Source organism: Hemitrygon akajei, chromosome 14, assembly GCF_048418815.1.
Source record: "Hemitrygon akajei chromosome 14, sHemAka1.3, whole genome shotgun sequence".
Lineage (NCBI taxonomy): Eukaryota > Metazoa > Chordata > Chondrichthyes > Myliobatiformes > Dasyatidae > Hemitrygon > Hemitrygon akajei.
The window spans coordinates 62,060,898-62,081,906 of NC_133137.1; the positions used below are offsets into that span (position 1 = coordinate 62,060,898).

At 38.1% G+C, this 21,009-nt stretch overlaps 1 protein-coding gene across 3 annotated transcripts in view; it reads right to left on the reverse strand.

The window, feature by feature from the left end:
* Nucleotides 1-617: 617 nt before the first annotated feature.
* Nucleotides 618-21,009, reverse strand: part of bpgm (2,3-bisphosphoglycerate mutase) — a 36,333-nt gene continuing 15,941 nt past the window's right edge. For all 3 annotated transcript variants that reach the window (XM_073066216.1, XM_073066218.1, XM_073066217.1), the window contains exon 3: nt 618-1,918. In XM_073066216.1, coding sequence (XP_072922317.1) covers nt 1,740-1,918 — 179 coding nt within the window. In that variant the 3' untranslated portion in view covers nt 618-1,739. The remainder of the gene's footprint in view (nt 1,919-21,009) is intronic.

The window sequence follows — 21,009 nt, forward strand, 5'->3', positions numbered from 1 at the left end:
GACCTGTTCTGAAGAGGGGGACATATGGGCTAGTCCAAGAGACACACAAACAATACTAAGCAAAAGTCTTAGGCACTTGTAAAAAAAAAAATCTGTAAAGCAAAGATGCTTTCAGAAATAATGTAAAGTTTCTAAATATCAAAAAAAATACTATCAAGAACAATAAATAGTAAAAGACTAAATCAAATCAACATTTGGTGTGATCACACTTTGCCTTTAAAACTGCATCAATTCTCCAAGGTACATTGTTGTGCAGTTTCTTAAGGAATCAGCTGGTAGGTTGTTCCAAGCAACTTTGAGAACTTGCCACAGTTCTTCTGCAGACTTCAGTTGTCTCGTTTGCTTCTGTCTCTCCAGGTAATCCCAGACAGCCTTGATGATGAGATCAGGGCTCTGTGGCGACCATACCATTTGAAACATGAAATCTAGGGTGCCCAAGACCTTTGCACAGTACTGTATTTCTCTTAAAATATATTAAGAGAAGCATCTGCATTTTATTAATGATCTATGAACATTTCAATGGTCATTCCTGACATTAGAATACATTTTCTTAAATTCTAAATTCTCAAAAGGTCCAGGCAGCTTTGAACACTTATTCAATTCCAGATCACACAAGATAATTGCTCAGTGCTTCACTTTTATTCGTGGATCATTAGTTCAACAGAACAAGTTAAACAATGATGAGGGCAAAAATCAGGTTCATGACAATAATGAACCAACAGGACTCCAGCTATCCAAAACCACCAATTAATGAAGTACTCCAGAAAACAGCATGGTTGTTAACTTATTGTACTATCTTCATAATTTACCTCCGTGCACCGTGCACCCTTAAAGGAATTCTAATTCTGCATTTATCCCTAACAACTGAAAAGAATCAAGCATGGACTGCAGTACATATAGAAGTCATCCTTCAGTACTTCACCCTACCACTCTCTAACCTTGCATCAGTCTCAAATAAGTTTGCACAATCCTTACAGCGTGTTGATGATCCAAATATGATTTGGAGGGGTATCAGCTGAAAGGAAGGAACCCTGAACTAAAATTTCCTCTAGTCTGGACAGGTTTCTGCCAAGAGGGTACCCAGGTCAAATCAAACAACATATTAAACAAGATTGCCATTTGGTAACAAATTAGTGTAGCAAGTAATGCCAAATACACCTTTATTAATTCATTCTTCTCATTTACATTTAGAATGCACTGTTGAAATTACCCAAAGGATCTGGCAACTGTGCTACAGAGGACCAAAGAATAAATGCTCATATTGTTCCTTCCCCTCAACTGCAACCACCCGCCCCCACCCCTCAACTTCCCTACCAAAATCTATGACCATCAGCATGATTGCAGAGAGGGGGCCCCAGAAATCATCCAAAAGATGTTTTTTTAAAAAATTCTGATTTGGAAGACATTTGAAAAGGTACTTGATACTTCGATTTTGCCATGCAATTAGAAAGCTTTCAACACTGCAAATATACATGAAAACACTAATTTTACTTTCTCAAATAAATAACCTGACATTCCAGGTGCAAGGAAATAAATAAAGCCAATATAATCTATCCTCACTGTGCAGCTGAGAGCACCAAAAGAAAGTAGCTGTCACAAACAATGCAATCTCAATGTAACAAGGGAGCCAAGTGCAACATTTACAAGTGCTAATGTGAAACTAACATCTTCTCTTCGGGGACATAATACCCATGATTGCTGTGAATTTCAGTTTTTAAATTATATCTCTCCTCCAAAGGTTATTTTGTTGGAGCTTTTGCTTTGCCCTGATCCTCCACTTTTTTGATTGCTGCCTGAATAGCCTGCTGGTCACCCAGAAGTTCATGTTGTTTAATAGGATGAAGGGATTCATCAAGCTCCAAGAGGACTGGGATTCCAGTGGGCAAGGTCAAATTAATTATTTCATCATCCGGGATCCCTGGAATAAAAAGAAAAAAAAAACAGATTAGTGAGTGGAAGCTTGGAAACAGATGGATCATCCCATTTTAAACAAAAGGCAAGATTAGGAATTGTATAACAGTAAATCTTTGCAAAGGTTCTCTATGCGAAACAAGTACAGCACCATAAAAGGCTGTCAAGTGATATAACTGAGGCTATTTTTAGCTGCTTCTCAAACTTGGCATTGATATCCTCTTGGTCTTTGTGCAATACATATCTGCAATTAAGGCCAATTGCTCAAAAAAAAATCAGCTGCTTTCAAAAACCAAGCCCAAAATAAAAGGGAAAAAGCTTAAATGCACAAATGCTAATACTGAAATTCTGTAGTTTAATATTCACAATCAAAAACTAAACCCATTTAGTTACAGAAATATTTTATGTTGAAAGAAACAAAATGAAATGCAAAGATTTATATTTGCAACTAAGTTCATGCATGGCATCTTTAACATTCAAAATATACAGCAAGACATAACTAAAAACAAGTTAATTTTGTTCCCTCTACTGATAGTGCACATCCAGCAGTTTTTCTCCAGATTTCCAGAAACTGCAATTTTGATTTTCACCTTTTGATTTGACATACATCAAGCTATTAAAGTATAAATCAAAATCTGGATCAAAGAAAAAGCTTCTGATAAAGTGTATTCATTCTCAGGTGCCAGTTACTTTCCATATAAACTCCCTGAAACATTCTCAGAAGCATGCTTCTCACTTGCTCATCTGTTAATCTGTTATTCTGTACAGAAGCAGCCCAATTTAGATTATTTTTGTTTTGTGTTATATTGTCTTGATATCATGTCAAGATTTGCCAGACTAAAGGATTTGCAAAGTTTGCTGGATCTAATTGAGGGATTCTGGAGGTTTATATATTGAATAACAGATAGCCAGGAATGAGTTACAAGCTGGATTCCAATCAAGGGCTATACAGTTAGGAAACAAGTTTCAGAGAGAATTTAATCACAGAGTTTAGGAGGGTAAGAGACAGGGAAACATGGGAGTGACATAATGATTTATTCTCAACTTATTAGAAATAGGGACAGCAAGTTCAAGAACAAGTTTTAACCCAAACAACGGTCTTTGTTGTGAGTTATATCATTATACCATCTTATTTTGATTTGCATTTAAAAGCGTTTGACTCCATTCAGACTGAAGGCTGAAAGTTTTAAAGGATCTTCAGTTGGTTTGTCTCCAAAGGTAGTTGATGGCCACTCAAGCAATTGCCTTGTCAGTTTCCAAAACAAACATCTAATGTGACCCCCACCCCCAGCATCTATGAACCATTAGTGTTGATAGAGAAAAAACTATACTTTTGGGATGCATCTGCTTAACGTGGATTCGGTGAAAAACCCACAATACAAATGGTTTTCTAGGAATGTAATCCCTCTAATGTTGGAAGGTGGTGGCTCATCTTTAGAGGGCAGTGAATCACATTTCTCTTATTGTCATATGTACCTAGATATGGTGGAAAGCTTGCCTTGCATACTAATTATAGAGATCAAATCATTACACAGTGCATTGAGCTAGAAGGGAAAATTAGCAATGCAGAATAAAATGTAAAAGGTACCCAGAAACTACAGTGGAGGATAGTGATAAAGCGCAAGGTCATAGCAAGATAAATTGTGAGGCCAAGAGTACATCTTATTGTATAAAAGGTCTGTTCAAGAGTCTGCTAACACTGGGATAAAATCTGTCCTTGAGCCCAGTGGCAGGTGCTTTCAGGCATTTATTTTCTACTCAATGGAAGAGAGGAGGAGAGAGAATGGCTGGAGTGGGCAAGGTCTTTGTCTATACTTCTCACTGCCTCAGTAAAGCAGCCAACATAATCAGAGTCCATGGAAGGGAGACTGGTTTCTGGGAATGTTCACTATTTTGAAGTTTCTTGCATCATTTGCAGAGCAATTAGCATGCTAAAACAATATGCAGTAAAACTATGCTATTTTACCATATGAAAAGCTCACTAGGGTCAGAGGTTCTCACACATCTGCTCTGCTCAGCTGGTTCACTGAAAATTATTACACTGTAATACTGCATAGCATCTTAAAGTGAATTAGGATATTAATAGAAATAATATCCAAAAATCTGGGAAAGATGTTTCTGAAAAATAAAAACCCTAAGTATAGCAGATTATCAGATTTTAAACTGTATGCAGCGCCCTGATAAATGGATATACCCGAGAACACTCAAAAGAAATCATTAAACATAAAATAGCTGAACTATTCTATTAAGCCCCTATAGGTGCTCTATCATTAAGAATAACCTGAGTTTTTAACCTTAGTTTCACTTTCCTGCAGTAACCTCATTCTTACATCCCTTAATATCCAGAAATCTATAATATTGTGTAAAGATGACCAAATTTGTATAGCCCCATACAATGGGTGAGAAAATTCCTCATTTGTTATGAATAGCTAACTCCTGCCTCTGGACACTGGCTTAAGAAATCAATTCTGCCTCTACTAGCCAGAATAATACAGCTCCCATCAAAGTCTACATCAACCACTGAAGAACCCATTCATTTATTCTTATACCACACCAATTCATTTTATTCTTTGCACATTGAGAGTCCAGAATTCTTCCTAGATTTGACAATGACATTTCCTATTCCTCCAAACTCAAAGACTATAAACCCAATCTGCTGATCCTCTGTATACAGATCTGCCATCCCAAGGATTAATCTGTTGAACCTTCACTGTACTAGGCAAGTGTATCCCGTTTTTTGACAGGGAGAACAGATCTCTGCACAATATTCTATTTTGCAGTCTCACCAAGTCCCAATGAAATAGGAGCACAGTGTCTTTATTATTCAAATATTCTTGAAGGCCCATTTGCCTTCAAACTGCTTACTGACTAGCAACAAACCTTCCGCACACATTAACTTTCAATATCTCACCATACCAAAAATAAAAACTCCACCTTTGTATTTGTACTTCTGTTTTTACTGAACGCAGGATGTCCCATTTAAAGAAGTATAGATGCACCAGCCATTTGTGGAGCTGGAGGGGGTTATAGGGAAAGGATCAATGGCAACAATATTTTTAAGAATCAGGCATAAGAATCTTAAAATTCAAAGATTTCCAGGTTTAATGTGTGTCAGCAAGTCTATATGCAACTATGCCGCAGATGACAGTTTTAGCACAGGTCAGCTGAAACAGAAGCAGAGTTAAAGGAAAGTTACAGAAATGAAAAAGGGTAACCTGAATAATGGTACAGATTCTAATCCATCAGCAAAGATACAATGATTGGACACAACCTCGCTTCTGCCATGTGCTGACAGAAGAATGCACAGCAGCGGGTCCCTGACCAGTGCTCTAAAATTTGGAGAAGTATTGGAAATGTAGCTTACTTCTAACAATGATCCAGAACTAGAAATATTAGTTGACAACTGGTATGTTTAAACATTTGTTTCTAGCAGCTTGAAGCTGTAGAGTGTACACTGTGAAAGGAATAAAACTACACTGCAGATAGAGCTAGATTTGGGAGCTGATTTAGAATTTAACCAGGATTAAGGTTGTTTTGTTATTGAAACAAAGCTCCAAATGCACAATGTTCAAACAGTACAAGACAGTAAAGGAACTTCAATTACTTTCTTGAAGTTGAGTGCCAGAACAATTATAATATTTATATGTTGGACATTAATGTAATGTTGCAAATTACATATTAAATTGCTACACCATTATATACTACAAGAGCCTTTTCATAACTTCATGAGCACACAAGTTACAGAATATTGGAAGCTCCAGTCCAATATGTGCACTAAACTGTATCACATTCCAATTTGCAGCTTGTCATATCTATCCAAGACAAACAAGCTTGACTGAAATTCTCATTTCTTGTACTGAATATTTAAATTTTTAAATTAAAAAATGTTAGTCAACTTTCATGTTTTCCCCAATTTCACTTCCATATCCAAGCTGATAATTATAAATGCAAAAATGCTGCTTTCCAGTTAGACCATAGACCTCTTCAGGATGATTGGCCAATGTGATGAAGTGGTTTCATCACTTTTGTACCAGTAGCTACTTTATGGTGGCATGTGTATTGGCCCATTAAAGCTACTTAAGTGTCAAAATTAAAGCTTTCATTCAACTATGTGGACCAAATATGGCACAGTTAGCAGCAATATTCTGATTCCAACATTAATGTTTTACTCTAAGTGGGACACAAAAGATATCATGGGTCCTCAGATGGTAGAGCTGCTTGAGTACCAGAAACCAAGACATCATGTGATACCATAGCCATAGCATTTATCTGATTTAAATACAATCAAGTTAGACTTCTGGTTAATAATAAATCAGAGCATTGATGGCAAAGGACTCAAAGACAATGGGATTGAATGTCAGGATTATGCGGTTACAGACCGTTTTGAGATTGATGCTGGCTGGCATTTGAAATAGAAATATTACTTACCGATGTTAAAATATTGTTAACCTGTTTCCATGTTGAGATAGATAGTTATTTTGAGGATTTGCAAATGTAATTGAGCATTTCACAACCAGCAGCAACTGTCCCCTCTTCTGACGTAATGGTCATTAAAGGCAGGTCATTAAGCAGCTCATAAATCAGGTCTAAAATAATGCCCTGTGGAACACGAGCTGTGATTTCCCAGGGCAGAAAGAACTTTCCTCTTACAACAAGCACCTTTGTGTGAAGCACAGTTTCCTTGATGCTCTCAATTTCAGTTTTGCAAATTCTCATTGATATACTCAATTAAAGGCTACATTGGTGTCAAGGAGATCATCTCTTACTTCTGGAATTCAGCTCTTTGATCCATATTTGTGAACATGAATCTGAACAAAATTTCAATGAAACTCTTCTCTATCCCAATTGCTACAAAGACTTGTGAGAAAATCATCCCATTAAAATGGTATTAGCTTGGCAGGTTTTAGAATACAAAATAAACCTGCTTTTCTTCAAAAAATTAAAAGGTAATAGACTTTTGTTCTCACAAATCTGAAGAAACCACTGAAACGTAAGCAAGTGCTTTGGTCTTTAATAAAATTACATCATTGATTTCAACATTTTAAGGTTAGAAAATGATTTTTTTTTAAATCAATAAAGTATGTCTGTCTGTAACTGATGTGACATCACTTAGTTAGCCCTCATTTACACAAACCAGAAAAATTATATTGGGAGCAACACACACACACAAAACACTGGAAGAACTCAGGAGGACAGGCTGCATCTCTGTGAAAAAAAAGTAAACAGTCAATGCTTCAGGCTGAGACCCTTCATCAGAACCGGAGGATAAGGTACTGGACAGGCCTATTTGCAGGCAGGCGGAATCCCGGGGCTGTGGCAGCGACTGCGACAGGGACTCCATGGTGGAAAGTGTGGTGTGTAGAATGCAGAGGGAAAAGCAGTCAACTGAATGAGAGTACCTGGGGTCCTCAGTTGGTCCGAATACAGAAGCTTGAGAACAGATCTAGAAGCCACAATGAGTCCTAATGAAGGGTTTTGGCTGGAACACTGATGGTTTACTCTTTTCCATAGATGCTGCCTGGCCTGCTGAGTTCCTCCAGTATTCTGTGTGTTGCTTTGGATTTCCTGCATCTGCAGATTTTCTTGTGTTTGAGAAGCTATATTGGGAATTTCAGAGTGATGGATCTCTGCCAGCCAATTCTTATGCTGACATCACAAAAACTTAAAACTGCCCTTCATAGCAAACTTGGCAGAACAAGCCAACTGCTGCAAACTATACCAAGTTTAAGCAAAAACCACCAGGAACATAATCAAAACTAATTACTAATGCAACACTATTCACAAATTACATATCTAAACATTCTACCTTGATGCAGCTCACCATCACATTATGTAGTTTAGCAATTTTCTAATTTTAGAGGTTTTAATAAAGATGGGCTGGGGGGAGTTAGAGGTCAGACTGGAGTCTAGTCTTCTGCTCGGCACTGAAAGCCTATCAATCTGGGCATGCAACGAAGGACTTCCATGGACCAATGTTGAGCCAGCAAGCACTGTGGATGAAGACCAATAATGATGAAGGCCGTTGGACCCAGACATCAGCAAGTTCCACCCCAGCTCCTGGGATTAGAGGTTGTTTAGGTTGGAAGCATGAAAGCTGGTGACCACCAAGCCAGTGAGTTCAGAATTTAAAGCCTGGAGTTCGAGTTCCTGGCATCGACAACTCCAGAGTTTGAGGCCAGAGACACTTGTGGCCTGACCCAAACACATCCTTAGGTTGGTTGATGACAACACAAATGACACAATGTACTGTATGTTTTGATGTACATGCAATAAATGAATCTGAATGCCAGTTTAGCTGAATTGGCAATCTAAACTTCAACCAATAATTATGCTTAAAATAGTCTGCACCACTGTCTTTTCTTCCACACACTTATGTTAATTGATAGAAAAACTAAATGAAGACAATTCAGAGACATGTCAAGTTTAATATTCTGTCATTGTAGTCCATAAAGGCAAAAGTGGGTTGAAAGGCAAGAACGCTATAGGTGGCAGCAGAATACTAGTAGCTGTGCTTGTAGCAAAGAATTAATTCTACTCCATTGGAAACGGTCTCAATCTACAATGGAATTCAAAGAGGTTACACTGTAGATGAATAATGCAAGCCCACGTTTTGTTGGCAGTTACTTTAAACATTGGAAAACTCTTGACTCCTTCATGAATGTGGAATCCCCAAGTTTCAAATTAGATAAGACCTGTCACAGAACACACATACCAATTTATTTGAATAGAAGTTCTATGGGTATAGGTAAGGGGATTAATAAAAAGTGGGTTTCAATAAACAATTTGACATTCATGCATCCAGTAACTTCATACTTTTCATTTTCAATGTAAAAATTTAATTGCTTGAGACCTGCAGTGGTAGGGTTTGAGCTTGTTCCTGATCACAAAGCTACTGCACACTAATGACATTCATCAGGTGTAGCTATTCACCAGCTAATGGACACTCACATGGACTTAATTATATACAACCTTTTCCATCTTTAAACAAAAGCAATTTCCTACAAAGTTTAGCATCTGATTTTCCAGAGGCCTTTGACAATATTCTCCAAAGGCAGCGCATTGCTTCATCCCACTCAGTGACAGACTAATGGTGCGAACACAATTATACAAACAGTGAGGATCCAAACAGTCATTCCTCAGGCACAATCCACTGAAACTCATGGATATTGTTCAGTCAATTGGGGCGATATTAAGAGAAGCACACCCTTTCCCTCAACTCCAATGCCAAGTACTTACGTACATCTGGAGCAGAGCACCAGGGTGATTTTTTTCCACTTCTTTCATCTAAGGTGTGTTCAATTGAAATTTCCACTCTTTGACACTATCTGAAAGCAAGTAACACTTAAACTTGCATTCACAAGTTGTGAATTAGTTGCAGGAAGAATTATTTCAGCTTTGCTGCAATTGAACAGTAAATATACTTAAATACTTCCTGTGGAACACACTGTACAATACTTCTAGAGAACTCAATCTGTCCTAGCCATAAGACGAAGGACACATTATTTCCATAAAAGGCCACAATCACTTTACTGCCTGAAATCCAGTTGGCTGTCATACTGAAGAGTCATTATGAACCAAGGTTAACCCTTGGATTGAAAATGTGATCTGATATCTTAACACACTTGCATTGCAAGTCTCCCTACTACATTAAAAGGAAAAAAGTTGCTTGAAGTTTAAGATTTTTATCATAGTAAATCAAATCCCAAGACACATTTTTAAAAACTACCAGTTATTCCCATTATGGGCTAATTTTACCAAAACTGCTGGACAAAAACAAATGAACATTTTTTTAAAAAAAGACACAAGAGCAAGGGAATAAATCCTAACTTTTCTTTCAAATCCAAATGGCCATGTGATGCAAACACATGGATTATAATTTTACTGTTTTTGTATTATAAAGTCTTTGTTGCATTTATTCCCAGAATATGTTAATACTGAGACTCAATGCAGGCTCCTAGCAACTCATTCATTTATAGCAAAGAGAAAGATGACTATGCATTTGACCAGTAGAAATACTTGCATTCTAAGTGAATTGCTCCTTTGATGGAAAATACTGAAGTGTAGCAAGAAAGACTATTGTACCAGTCATGACTGTGGAATCAATCCAAAATTACTTCAAACATCTATCTTAAAGTAGAATGCTTATTTTCTTGTAAAGATATACATCAGAAATTGGCCCCAAAAATCAATAGGGAAACCCGAGAAATAAAAACTGTAAATTCAAAAGTTTGAATATGAACAGCAAGTGCTAGAAAGGTTCTCAGGCAGCACCTGAGATGAGCTCCGTAAACATTGTCACAATCGAAACAAAGAAAATCTATTCTAACTTGATCAAGAAACACTGGTATATTATAGAATACTCATGTTGTTCACATTATGTGGAACCAAACATCCAAGGTTTTACATTTCATCCAGAATTTTTAACATTCAGCATTCCATCAGTGGTGAGATCAGGGGTTTCTAACCTTTACGCCAGGGAGCCTTACTATTAACCAGTGTCTATGGACCCCAGGATTGGAACCCAGTAGTGTTCATAAATTTTTGCATCAAGACCAGACCCCAAAGCCTTCTTGCCCAAGAAGCAACTGAGCTACTACGATTTGTTGGAACCAAGGAGGCAAAAATCATCCAGGCAGCCAAGTAGCAGTCATCACCATAACTAGAAATATTCTTTTCAGTTGGGAAGGTGGTTGGACTGTCAGGGTTATTCATTCCTGTCCTCTAGTCAGGCAAGCAATTCAGGCTCCACCATGTCTGTACTACCAAGTTATTGGAGAGACTCTCAGAAAGTACAGGTGGGAGAATTAAAATAGATCAAAGTGCACTGAACCACAATTTAGACCAAGCATCATGATCTGTTGGTGAATGATAATCAAATTACTTCAGTCACAAAGCACTCATTAAGAACACTAGATGTTTCTATTATTGCGAATCTTAAAATGGAGAGGTCTGCAGTTTATTAAATCCTAACAGAGGCTACACTAGCATTGGAACATGCTCACTAGAACCCTACAGAATGCAGCTAGCTGACTCATTGTTACGACACCATTTAGTAAGAAACAAGTTTAGCCAAGCTCACTTTCCAGTCCATTTTCTTTGGCAACAGTGAGAGATCAGGATTTAGCACCATCACTCCAAACATCATCTGTTCTATGGTGGAGAGAATGGAATCCTATTAAACAGACTGATTTTAACAGTCTCCAATTTAAACTATATACTTGATCATCTAAGCAATGGTTTTCACTGTAACCTAAAGTGTCTATTTAATACTGAAGACCATCTCAGGGGTTGTGATTATCTCAGCTGCAATGGTAACTTTCACTCTGGGAGTATTTCAGCCTCTTGTTTCTCCAGAAGGGTAACCAAAGAACAAAGGGAGCAGTCACTTTCATGGACAATACTCTTCATTCACTCATTGAGTAAAGATTAAATTGTCTTTATCAATGAAGGCGTGGCATTCCTTTATTACAGAGCACCCCTCACTAATATACAATTTACTTTTTCAAAAAAATAAGTTTCTTGTAGTTTGGACAACAAAAACTGTGTGGAAATACTCTGTCACCCTCTGGTGGCAGACACTGGCTAGTTTTCATCCCACTCCCACAACATTGGCCGAGACACAAAAAGCCTCAAATTCACCCGACATTCACGTCCAGCTTCTCAACTGAGTTGTTGAGATTTTCATCCCTGGGACTTCTGCACATTTAAAATACTTTATAATAGAAAAAAATTAATACAGAAACAGGCAAATAAAAGACAAGTATAACGTTGCAATCTTTTCAAATAGTTGACACACCCAGATTTCCTTCCTTCAACTGTACCAAAGCAAGCTTAGGATATTTGCAATAGACTAAATATTTTCATGTTAGACCTTTTAAGTCATAAACCAAGTTGAAATGCTGCAAAATCCCTCATTCTGATGGCCAACTTGTTTATTCTGGATTAAGGGACAATGCCAACGCTAGGACCGGCAGCAAGTTATTTGTGCTCATAGTTTATGCATTAAAATATCTTTGCTCAAACACTACAAGATCAACAGCTATGGCAATTATACGTTAGCAAGGGATATGTCATATTTTAGTTAACCAAATGAAAACCACGCTACAAATGGTTTAGACTGGGGATAAATGAGACATACCATATCCTTAAACTGATGAATGTTGAATATTTTTAAATCAACCCTTAAGTACACCTGCTACATATTACACATCAACAATATTGAAACAAACTGTTGAACAGGTAGCAGGGATACACAGGATGGAGAATTAGATAGAATGGCAATGAAAGCAGTGTGAAGTAGTTCAGGGTGTGAGGAGGCACACAAACTGAATGGTTCCATTTTGAAGAGGCTATGGAAGCACAGGAATTTACAGAAAATCTTCAAAGATTAATAAAACTGCAATGCTTAGCTTATAACTAGTAAAATTGTACAATGCTAAGTTGACCACTTGTCGGGTTTAAGGAAGGATGCAAAGTTAATATAGAAGAATACCAGGAAATTTTTGCTAAGCAAAGATTTAGTGAGGTATTTAAGAACTCAGGCTGCGACAGTACATGAGCAACTGTTTTTATTGGCAGCAGGGTCAATAACTAATCTCAGCATATTTGGAATGCACTGCCTTAAAGGGTGGAAGCAGATTTGATATATTACTGTGAAAAGAAAAATCTAAAGACACCTGGAGAAGGAAATATTTGCAGTACTAAGAGCAGAGAAGCAAGATTAAGTGAAAATTTCTTTTGTTTTTCTTTCTTTTACAGGGATGATAGGTTTCCTACATCATGGAATAAAAGAACAGCTCACACTTATGCAACATTTTCAATTACCTAACATCCTACAGAGAAGGTAGTGAACACAAAGTTGCTGAAAACAGGAGGATAAAATAATTTGAGATTCATTTTACTTTGCTTGATCTACTGATTTATTAAAAATACACAAAACTGACTCTCATCCATACCCCAACATTTTATTGTTTGGAAAGTGTAGTGATAGCAAAATGGCGACACCTGGTACATTCCATTTTAAGAGAGAGAGAGAGAGAGTGCGAACAAGAGAAAAATGCATTATTTGAAATTACTTGGCAAAGATGCACATCTCACAGGATTCAAATCACACCTAGCCCATTGATTCAAACTGAGCTATGCCTACTGAATCATCATTATTATATAGTGTGTAATGAAGACACCAAACTGGTAATTGCTTGATCACACTACTCTTCATTTCCCACCCCACCCCCCACAATGGCTGGGACAGAATTTGCAATACAAACCTCCAATCTCACCCCTAAAAATGACAGCAAACATTGCATCTCATCTAACACTCTCAGCAGCCCTGATTCAAAGCCATTTAATGCTAGCTGAAATAAATGATGCATCAAGTACAGAGAAGCAAAAGCAGAGGGGAAATGAGGACCAAAAATTAACCTGACATATTGTGCACAGAACCTTTCAACATGCAGCAACCAATATTCCACAAACCACATACATGATTTGAAAACGGTAGTTTCAGACATGCAAAATCATATCACTGTTATCTATTATGATATATTAAACATTGTACAACATTTCCCCAGAACAGTCAATAGGATCTGCCCATTTAACAAATGTGCCATTCCCATATTAGGCTTAAAAAACACACACACACACACAATCTTCTACCCCTCTTCAGGCAAAATAGTTGACAACATTGGTTCTTTAAATATATATTGATTTATTTAACAGTATCCAAGCATTACTGACATTTCCAGAACTTAATGTCTAACTCTAAAGGACTGGGGAGTGGGGCAGGGGCTGGGAAAGAGGTGGGGTGAGCTGCTCTCTTGAAGCACTGCAATCCCAATCTTAAGAGCCAATTGTAAGGAAAGAGTTAAATGCAATTCCTCCTTGGTAAATGTCAAAATAAAATGTATCTTAGAAAGACAAAATAGTGTCAGTTTGGAACGTGATAATGGTTTTTTTCCCCTTTATTGACCATTGTTTTGTCTGCTTTGAATGCACATCATTAAGATTAGATACCAGTAAAGTATCTTTTCTCCCTTACATACCTGCTGTCTGTATACTTGAGTTGTCTGTCTAGGCTAAAGGTTGTGAGAGATAAAAAGGTCTTAAAGGGTATATTTCTTTGTATGGGGGGGGGGGGGGGCAGGGAAGAATCTTCTCAGGCTGAGGCATGACGAGTATTGTGAGAATATTGGAGAAAGAGTGAAGGACGTTGAAAGAGAGGGCTGCGGAGTGGTAGTCAGTTCTGCGGTTCCTCTCCGGCATTGTGCAGATTAGTTCATTAAGTGAATGATATGTCGTTTTCTGTACGACTATTTCAGTAATCATTTGTTTTTCTTTTCAACATTACATTTTTGCTAATTTTAATAAACTGATATCGTGTGGCCTTCAGTAAGTGCGCAGGGCATAACTTTGTGAATACATATGCAAATGCACTGAGCCAAATTTTTTAAATAAAGAACACATTTTAAATTAATTTTCATTACACCAGTACAGATTCTTATGGGATCTCTATGAAAGTTTGGCAAATTGAGTGGTGTTCACCTTGGAAATGGCCACTTAACATTCATACCAATTCAACCTTATTATAAATAGCAGATAGGCTATTTTCTTCTCTGAAGTGTATACATTTGTTCTTTCCCACCTCCCCTTCTTTCTTACACCAATATTTAAGCCATGAAACATTGCACAGCACCTCTGGCTTTTGATTCACTCTAATGAAGGTGAGGTCATACTCAAGTATATACAGGGGAAAGCCACTAAATACAGAAAAAAAATGTCTGAAGTTTCTGGAAATTCATAGTAAGCTCTTCAGGACCAAAAAGCAATGAATTGTGATTTTAAAAAATTTTTTAAAAGGAAAATCAAGTTGCTGATTTTGGATCACAAAAAAATTTGTAGAATGCCTACAAGATGGGTTGTTAGTACAGCTTGTGGTTGAGCCCACTAGGGGATAAGCTACTCTGCATTGGGTGTTGTGCAATGAACCGGATTTGATTAGGCAACTTAAGATAAAGGAACTCTTTGGAGGCAGTGATTATAATATGATAGAATTCACCCTGCAATTTGAGATGGGGAAGTCAGATGTATCAGTGTTACAGTGGAGTAAAAGGCACTACAGAGGCAGGAGACAGGAGCTGGCCAGAGTTGATTGGTAGGGGCACTAGTAGGGATGACAGAAGAACAGCAGTGGTTGAAGCTTTGGGAGCAATTTGAAAGGCACAGGGTAGATAAATCCCAAAGCAGTACTTGTATTCTAAAGTAAGGATGATGCCACTGTGGCTGACAAGGCAAGTCAAAACCAACACAAGAGCAAAAGAGGGCATATAACACAGCAAATTTGTGGAAAGTTATAGGATTTGAAACCTTTTAACAATCAACAGAAGGCAACTAAAAAGTCACACGGGAAAAGATGAAATATGAAGGTAAGCTAGCCAATAATATCAAAGAGGATGTCAAAAGTTTCTTCAGATATATGAAGAGTAAAGGGAAGCAACAGTAGATATCAGACCGGTGGAAATTGATGTAGAGGTAGTAATGGGAAACAAACAAATGGCAGACAAACTTAATAAATATGTTGCATCAGTCTTCACTGTGGAAGAAATTAACGGTATGCCGAAAGCTCAAGAGTGACAAGGGGGCAGAAGTGAGCATAGTTGCTATTACTAGGGAGAAGGTGCTTGGGAAGCTGAAAGGTCAGAAGGTAGACACCTGGACCAGATGTTGTACACCCCAGGGTTTTGAAAGAGGTGGCTGAAGATATTGTGAAGACATTAATAATCTTTCAAGAATCTGGACTGGAAAAGTGCAGATGTCACTATACTCTGCAAGAAGGGAGAGAGGCAGAAGAAAGGAAATTATAGGCCAGTTTTTCTGACCTCAATGTTTGGGAAGATGTTGGCGCCGATTAAAATGAGGTTTCAGATTACCTGGAGGTACATGATAAAACAGGCCAAAGTCAGCATGGTTTCCTTAAGGAAAAATCTTGCTTGACAAATTGTTGGAATTCTTTGAGGAAATAACAAGCAGGATAGACAAAGGAAAGTCAGTGGATATTTACTTGGATTTTCAGAAGTAGATTTGACAAGGTGCACACATGAATCTGCTTAACAAGACAAGAACCCATTGTATTATAGGAAAGAATCTAGCATGGATAGAGCATTGCCTGCTTGGCAGGAGGCAAAGACTGGGGATAAAAGGAACCTTTTCCACAGAGGTTGGAGTTGGGACCATTTCTTTTTACATAGTATGTCAAGGATTTGGATGATGAATTGATGGTTTGTGACCAAGTATACAGAAAATATGACGATAGGTGGATGGACAGATAGTGTTGAGGAAGCAGGAAGTCTGCAGAAGAACATGGACAGATTCGGAGGATGGGTTAAGAAGTGGCAGTGTCAGGAAGTACATGGTCAAGTACCTTGGTAGAAGGAATAAAAATGTAGACTATTTTCTAAATGGGGAGAAATTTTTTTAAAAAGGAGCAAAGGGCCTTGGGACCCTCCTGGAGGACTACATAAAGGTTAATATGCAGGTTTGAGTCAGCAGTGAGGAAGGTAAATGCAATGTTAGTATTTATTTCAAGAGGACTAGCATATAAACACAAGTATGCAATACTGAGTCTTTATAAGGCACTGGTGAGGCCTCACGTAGAGTACTGTGAGCAGTTTTTGGCCCCTTATCTAAAAATGGATGTGCTGACATTGGACAGGGTTCAAAGGAGGCTCATGAAAATGACTCCAGGAATGAAAAGCTTATCATGAGGAGTGTTTGATGGCTCTAGGCCTGTATTCGCTGGAATTAAAAATGATGGGGGGTAATCTCACTGAAACCTATGAATATTGAAATGCCTACATAGAATACATGTAGAGCAGATGTTTCCTATCGCAGGGGAATCTAGTACCGGCGGCACATCCTCAGAATAGAGGGACTGTCCATTTAGGGCAGATGAGGAGGAATTTCTCCTCATAATGAGGTGGTGAATCTGTGGAATTATTTGCCACAGGTGGCTATGGAGTCCAGGTCATTAGGTGTATTTAAGGTGGCAGATTCTTCATTAGTCAGGGTGTGACAGTTATGGGAAGACAGCAGAATGAGATGGAAGGAAATGAATCAGCCATGATGGGCCAAAGAGCCTAATTGTGCTCCTATGTCTTAAGGTCTTATGGCAATTATGTCCAAAACAGCCACTCCAAAGGAAGAATTTAAATTGTTCTAAAATAAATATAATCACATATCCTTAATTCTAAATTTCATGCAGTACTATGTTTAAGTACAAGGAGAATCTGAGGTGGAACTTCTTTATTCAGTGGATGGTGCAGCTGCAGGTAAGAGATGCCAGCAGGAGTGATAGATGCGGTTTCAATTACAACATTTAAGAGATGTTTGGAGAGGTTCTTGGATGAGTGTGATATGGAGGGCCATGATGTAGGTGCAGGTAGAAAAGTAAGTTGGCATGGACTAGATAGGTTGAAGGACCTAGTACTCTACGAATCCATGTCCTTTTAAACACTATGCAGATATGATGGACATTGACCCTGAAGCTTAAAATGCCCAAAAAAGGAATCATTAAAAAGCAGCTTTAAATAACCTTATCTTGTCAGACTGCAACAAAATCATTTTAGTCAAAGATTTTGTTTAAATGTTAATGTGTCATTTCTCGCAACAGCTTACAATAAAGTTTTGCTTTATTCAAAAAAAAGCAAACGCAGTTCTCAGCCTAATCTAATCTTAGATTTATTGGCCTTTCTCACAGCAGTTAACTGCACTCCTACACTGATCTATTAATAAAAGGTTAAGCAAGCATAGTTTTGGATGCACTGCCATCTCTAAATGTCAAAGGTCATTTCACTTTAATCAGCTGTATGGAATATCCAAACGTTAAAATAAACACTTTAGCAATCTGTTTTGCATTTTAGGTTAATACCATAGGGTTATAGGAAACTACTGACATGAACCAAAACAATGAAATTGTAAAATACAAACATACAGAATATTTTGTTCAATTATGGTGTACGTTGATTCAGCTAACCTCCATTATCAATGGAAATTGATTAAGTGCTGACCCAGCAGCGGATAAAAACATCCAACAATTCTGACTTTGGTTGAAAAGGGTGAATGTTAGCACACAGGTGTAAAAATTGAGAGTTTAATGCCTTCATATCTGCTAACTACAGAACACTCAACTATTCAAACTAATTCCACAGTCCCCTTATTTATAAAGCCATGATGATCAAGATAGATACCAGTGTCACGCAATAGCTTAAAATGACATTTGCAATATCTATTACTACCCTCCAGCCACCAGCACTACCAGAACTTTATATGACATCTTTAGTATGATCAAACATCAAGGCATCCAGTTTTACAATATTTAACAAATTGCAGTACAAGGTTATCAGGAAAGATGATCGAGTCAATGCGGCAAGTTTTAAGAACTATCACAAAAGGAGAAAAATCTCGAACACTAGAAAATCTGCAGATGCTATTTTGTGTGTGTTACAAAGGAGGCAGATTGCTTGAAGGAGTTTCAAGAGCTTTGATCAAAAACATCAAAGATCAATGGTATCAATGGCAAAGCAATTAAGTCAAGTCAACTTTTATTGTCATTTCGACCATAACTGCTGGTACAGTGCATAGTAAAAATGAGACAACATTTTTCAGGACCATGGTTTGCATGACACAGCACAAAAAACTAGACTGAACTACGTAATTTAAAAAAAAACACACAGAAAGCTATACTAGACTACAGACCTACACTGGACTGCATAAAGTGCACAAAAACAGTGCAGGTATTACAATAAATAATAAACACTTGGAAAAAGCAAAGAACAGAATTAGATGAACACAAATCTATCAGATGAAAGTTTGGACACAGTGCAGAGATCAACTTGGAAAGTTTGGGGTTGGAGAAGAGCCTTGACTATCAAATGTAATTACATGCATGCAAGTGCAAAGTGTGAAGGTAAACTGGCACAAGATACATGCAGCACAATTTTGAGCAAATGTTTACAGGGTGATAGATCTGAGGCTGATCAGCAATAGAACAGTCAACCCTAAAGGTAGATACAAATACTGTCTACCTTTCTGGTCAAAATAGCACCTGCATACAATGCTCCTTGAGTCAACATTTCCTGGATAGATCATGAAATCATATTTCACTCTTCTGTCTTATGTTTGTTTTTCGTCGTGGATGTGATTCGAGAGCTGTTGGAGCCTGTGAATTGCTGTTTGGAGATTGTTCCAGCACTCTGCAACCTTCAAGAATGTTTGGGAGGCAGAGGCAGCATGTGGGAATCTCATGGCAGGCAGGCTGTGAGCCAATGATCAACTCCATTTCACCAATTAAATCTTCCACTGCTTGCCAATTAATGCAACAAGGGAGACTGAAACATTGAGACGAATGCAGAAGTTTGGAGATTGTTTGGATGATACTGCAGTCTCCGGGGCAGACAGACAACGTGCAGGATCCAAGGAGAGAAGCCTGCGGGACGGGGTGTGAGCCACTGTTTGACTCCATTTCACTGATTAGAGTTTCCCTTGCTCGCCAATTAAAGCATCAAGGAGAGTGCAGAGGGTGAGCGTCTTTTGATGGCTCTGCTACAGAGGGAAAGGTCGGCCGCTGGGCCCAGAGAGTGTTCCTCAAGTTTTTTGTGCTTTTGATGTGGACTTGGACTTGAGAGTCTTTTTGTGCGGGGAGGGGGGTTTTTTGAGGTTGATTGTGCTGCCTTTTTCTTTTCTCTCTTGGTTTCATGGTAATCTGGAGTAGAAAAATCTCAAGTTGCATACTTTGATAATAAGTGAACCTTTGAAATAAGGGGGCTTATCAGTACAAGCAGAGAGGCCACAGTGGAACCAAGTGATGGAAATGTGGAGTTTTAGTGAAGGGACAAACATGGACAAAAAAGTATCATAAAAGATCTAACTTTCTGTTTATCTCGCTTGATATCAGATAATTTCCCAGAAAAAAATAAGTGGCCATGGAACAGTTTCTTGAACAGATTACATTTTCTCCATATATAGTTGAAGGAAATTTGTGCTCCCTGACATGGATTATCAGATAAGGATGGTGCGATTAATGCAGTGGAAGAGATTTAGAATAGCTATGTGACAATCATGAAGAAAATATTGTGATATCATTAACACTAGATTCTGCTGATGTTAGAGATTGAGTATAATACATAAACTGCTGAAAGAACTCAGCAGGCCAGGCATCATCTATAGAGAGGGATAAACAGGCAATGCTTCAGGCTAAGAACATTCATCAGAACTGGAAAGAAAGGGGAAGAAGCCAGAATAAGGGAGGGGATGGTGGCAGGTGATAGGTGAAACCAGGTGAGGTGGAAGGTGGGCAGATACAGGAGGGTGGGATGAAGTGAGAAGCTGAGAGGTAATAGCTGAAAAATGCAATAGGCTGAAGGAATCTGACAGGACAGAAGAGTGAACTGCAGGAGAACAGGGAGGAGGGTACTAGAGGGAAGTGATGAGGAAGACAGAAAGGGTAACAGTAGCCAGAATGGAGAATAGTAAAAGAGAAAAGGTGAGGGGAGGCCAGGTGTTAGGGAAATAATTGTTGATGATATAACTGAAAGTGTATCAAAAAGCAGAAGGTTGATAAAAGTGTCAAGAACTGATCCTTGGGGAACTCCTGGATTAACATGCACAGAGAAACCATTATGGGTGACTCTGTGACCAAGTCTAGATGAAAGTAGAACCAGGCAAAACCAAACCATCCAGATGAAGATGGAGAAGACTTGAGGAAATATTAGGCGACAAACTATGAAGGTTGCAGGTTGTTCAAGAGTTATAAGGATAATTTCTTCATAAGTGATGTTACTAAGAATATTATTTGGAATTTTTGTACTATAGCAGGGCCAAAAACCAGATTGGAGACTTTCAAACAGAATTAAGAAAAATTGGCATAGATTTAGCAGTATGTAGCACCACATTTCTGAAATTTTAAATAGGAAAAAGTTTGACGGCAAGCAGTAATTTAACTTCTCCAGGAGCAACTTGAACAGAACAGGATTAAGTACAGAGGTGAGCTGCATGCAAAGGTTAGATAGAGTAAAGAAAAATACCTTTTCAGGGACTGGGTAGAAC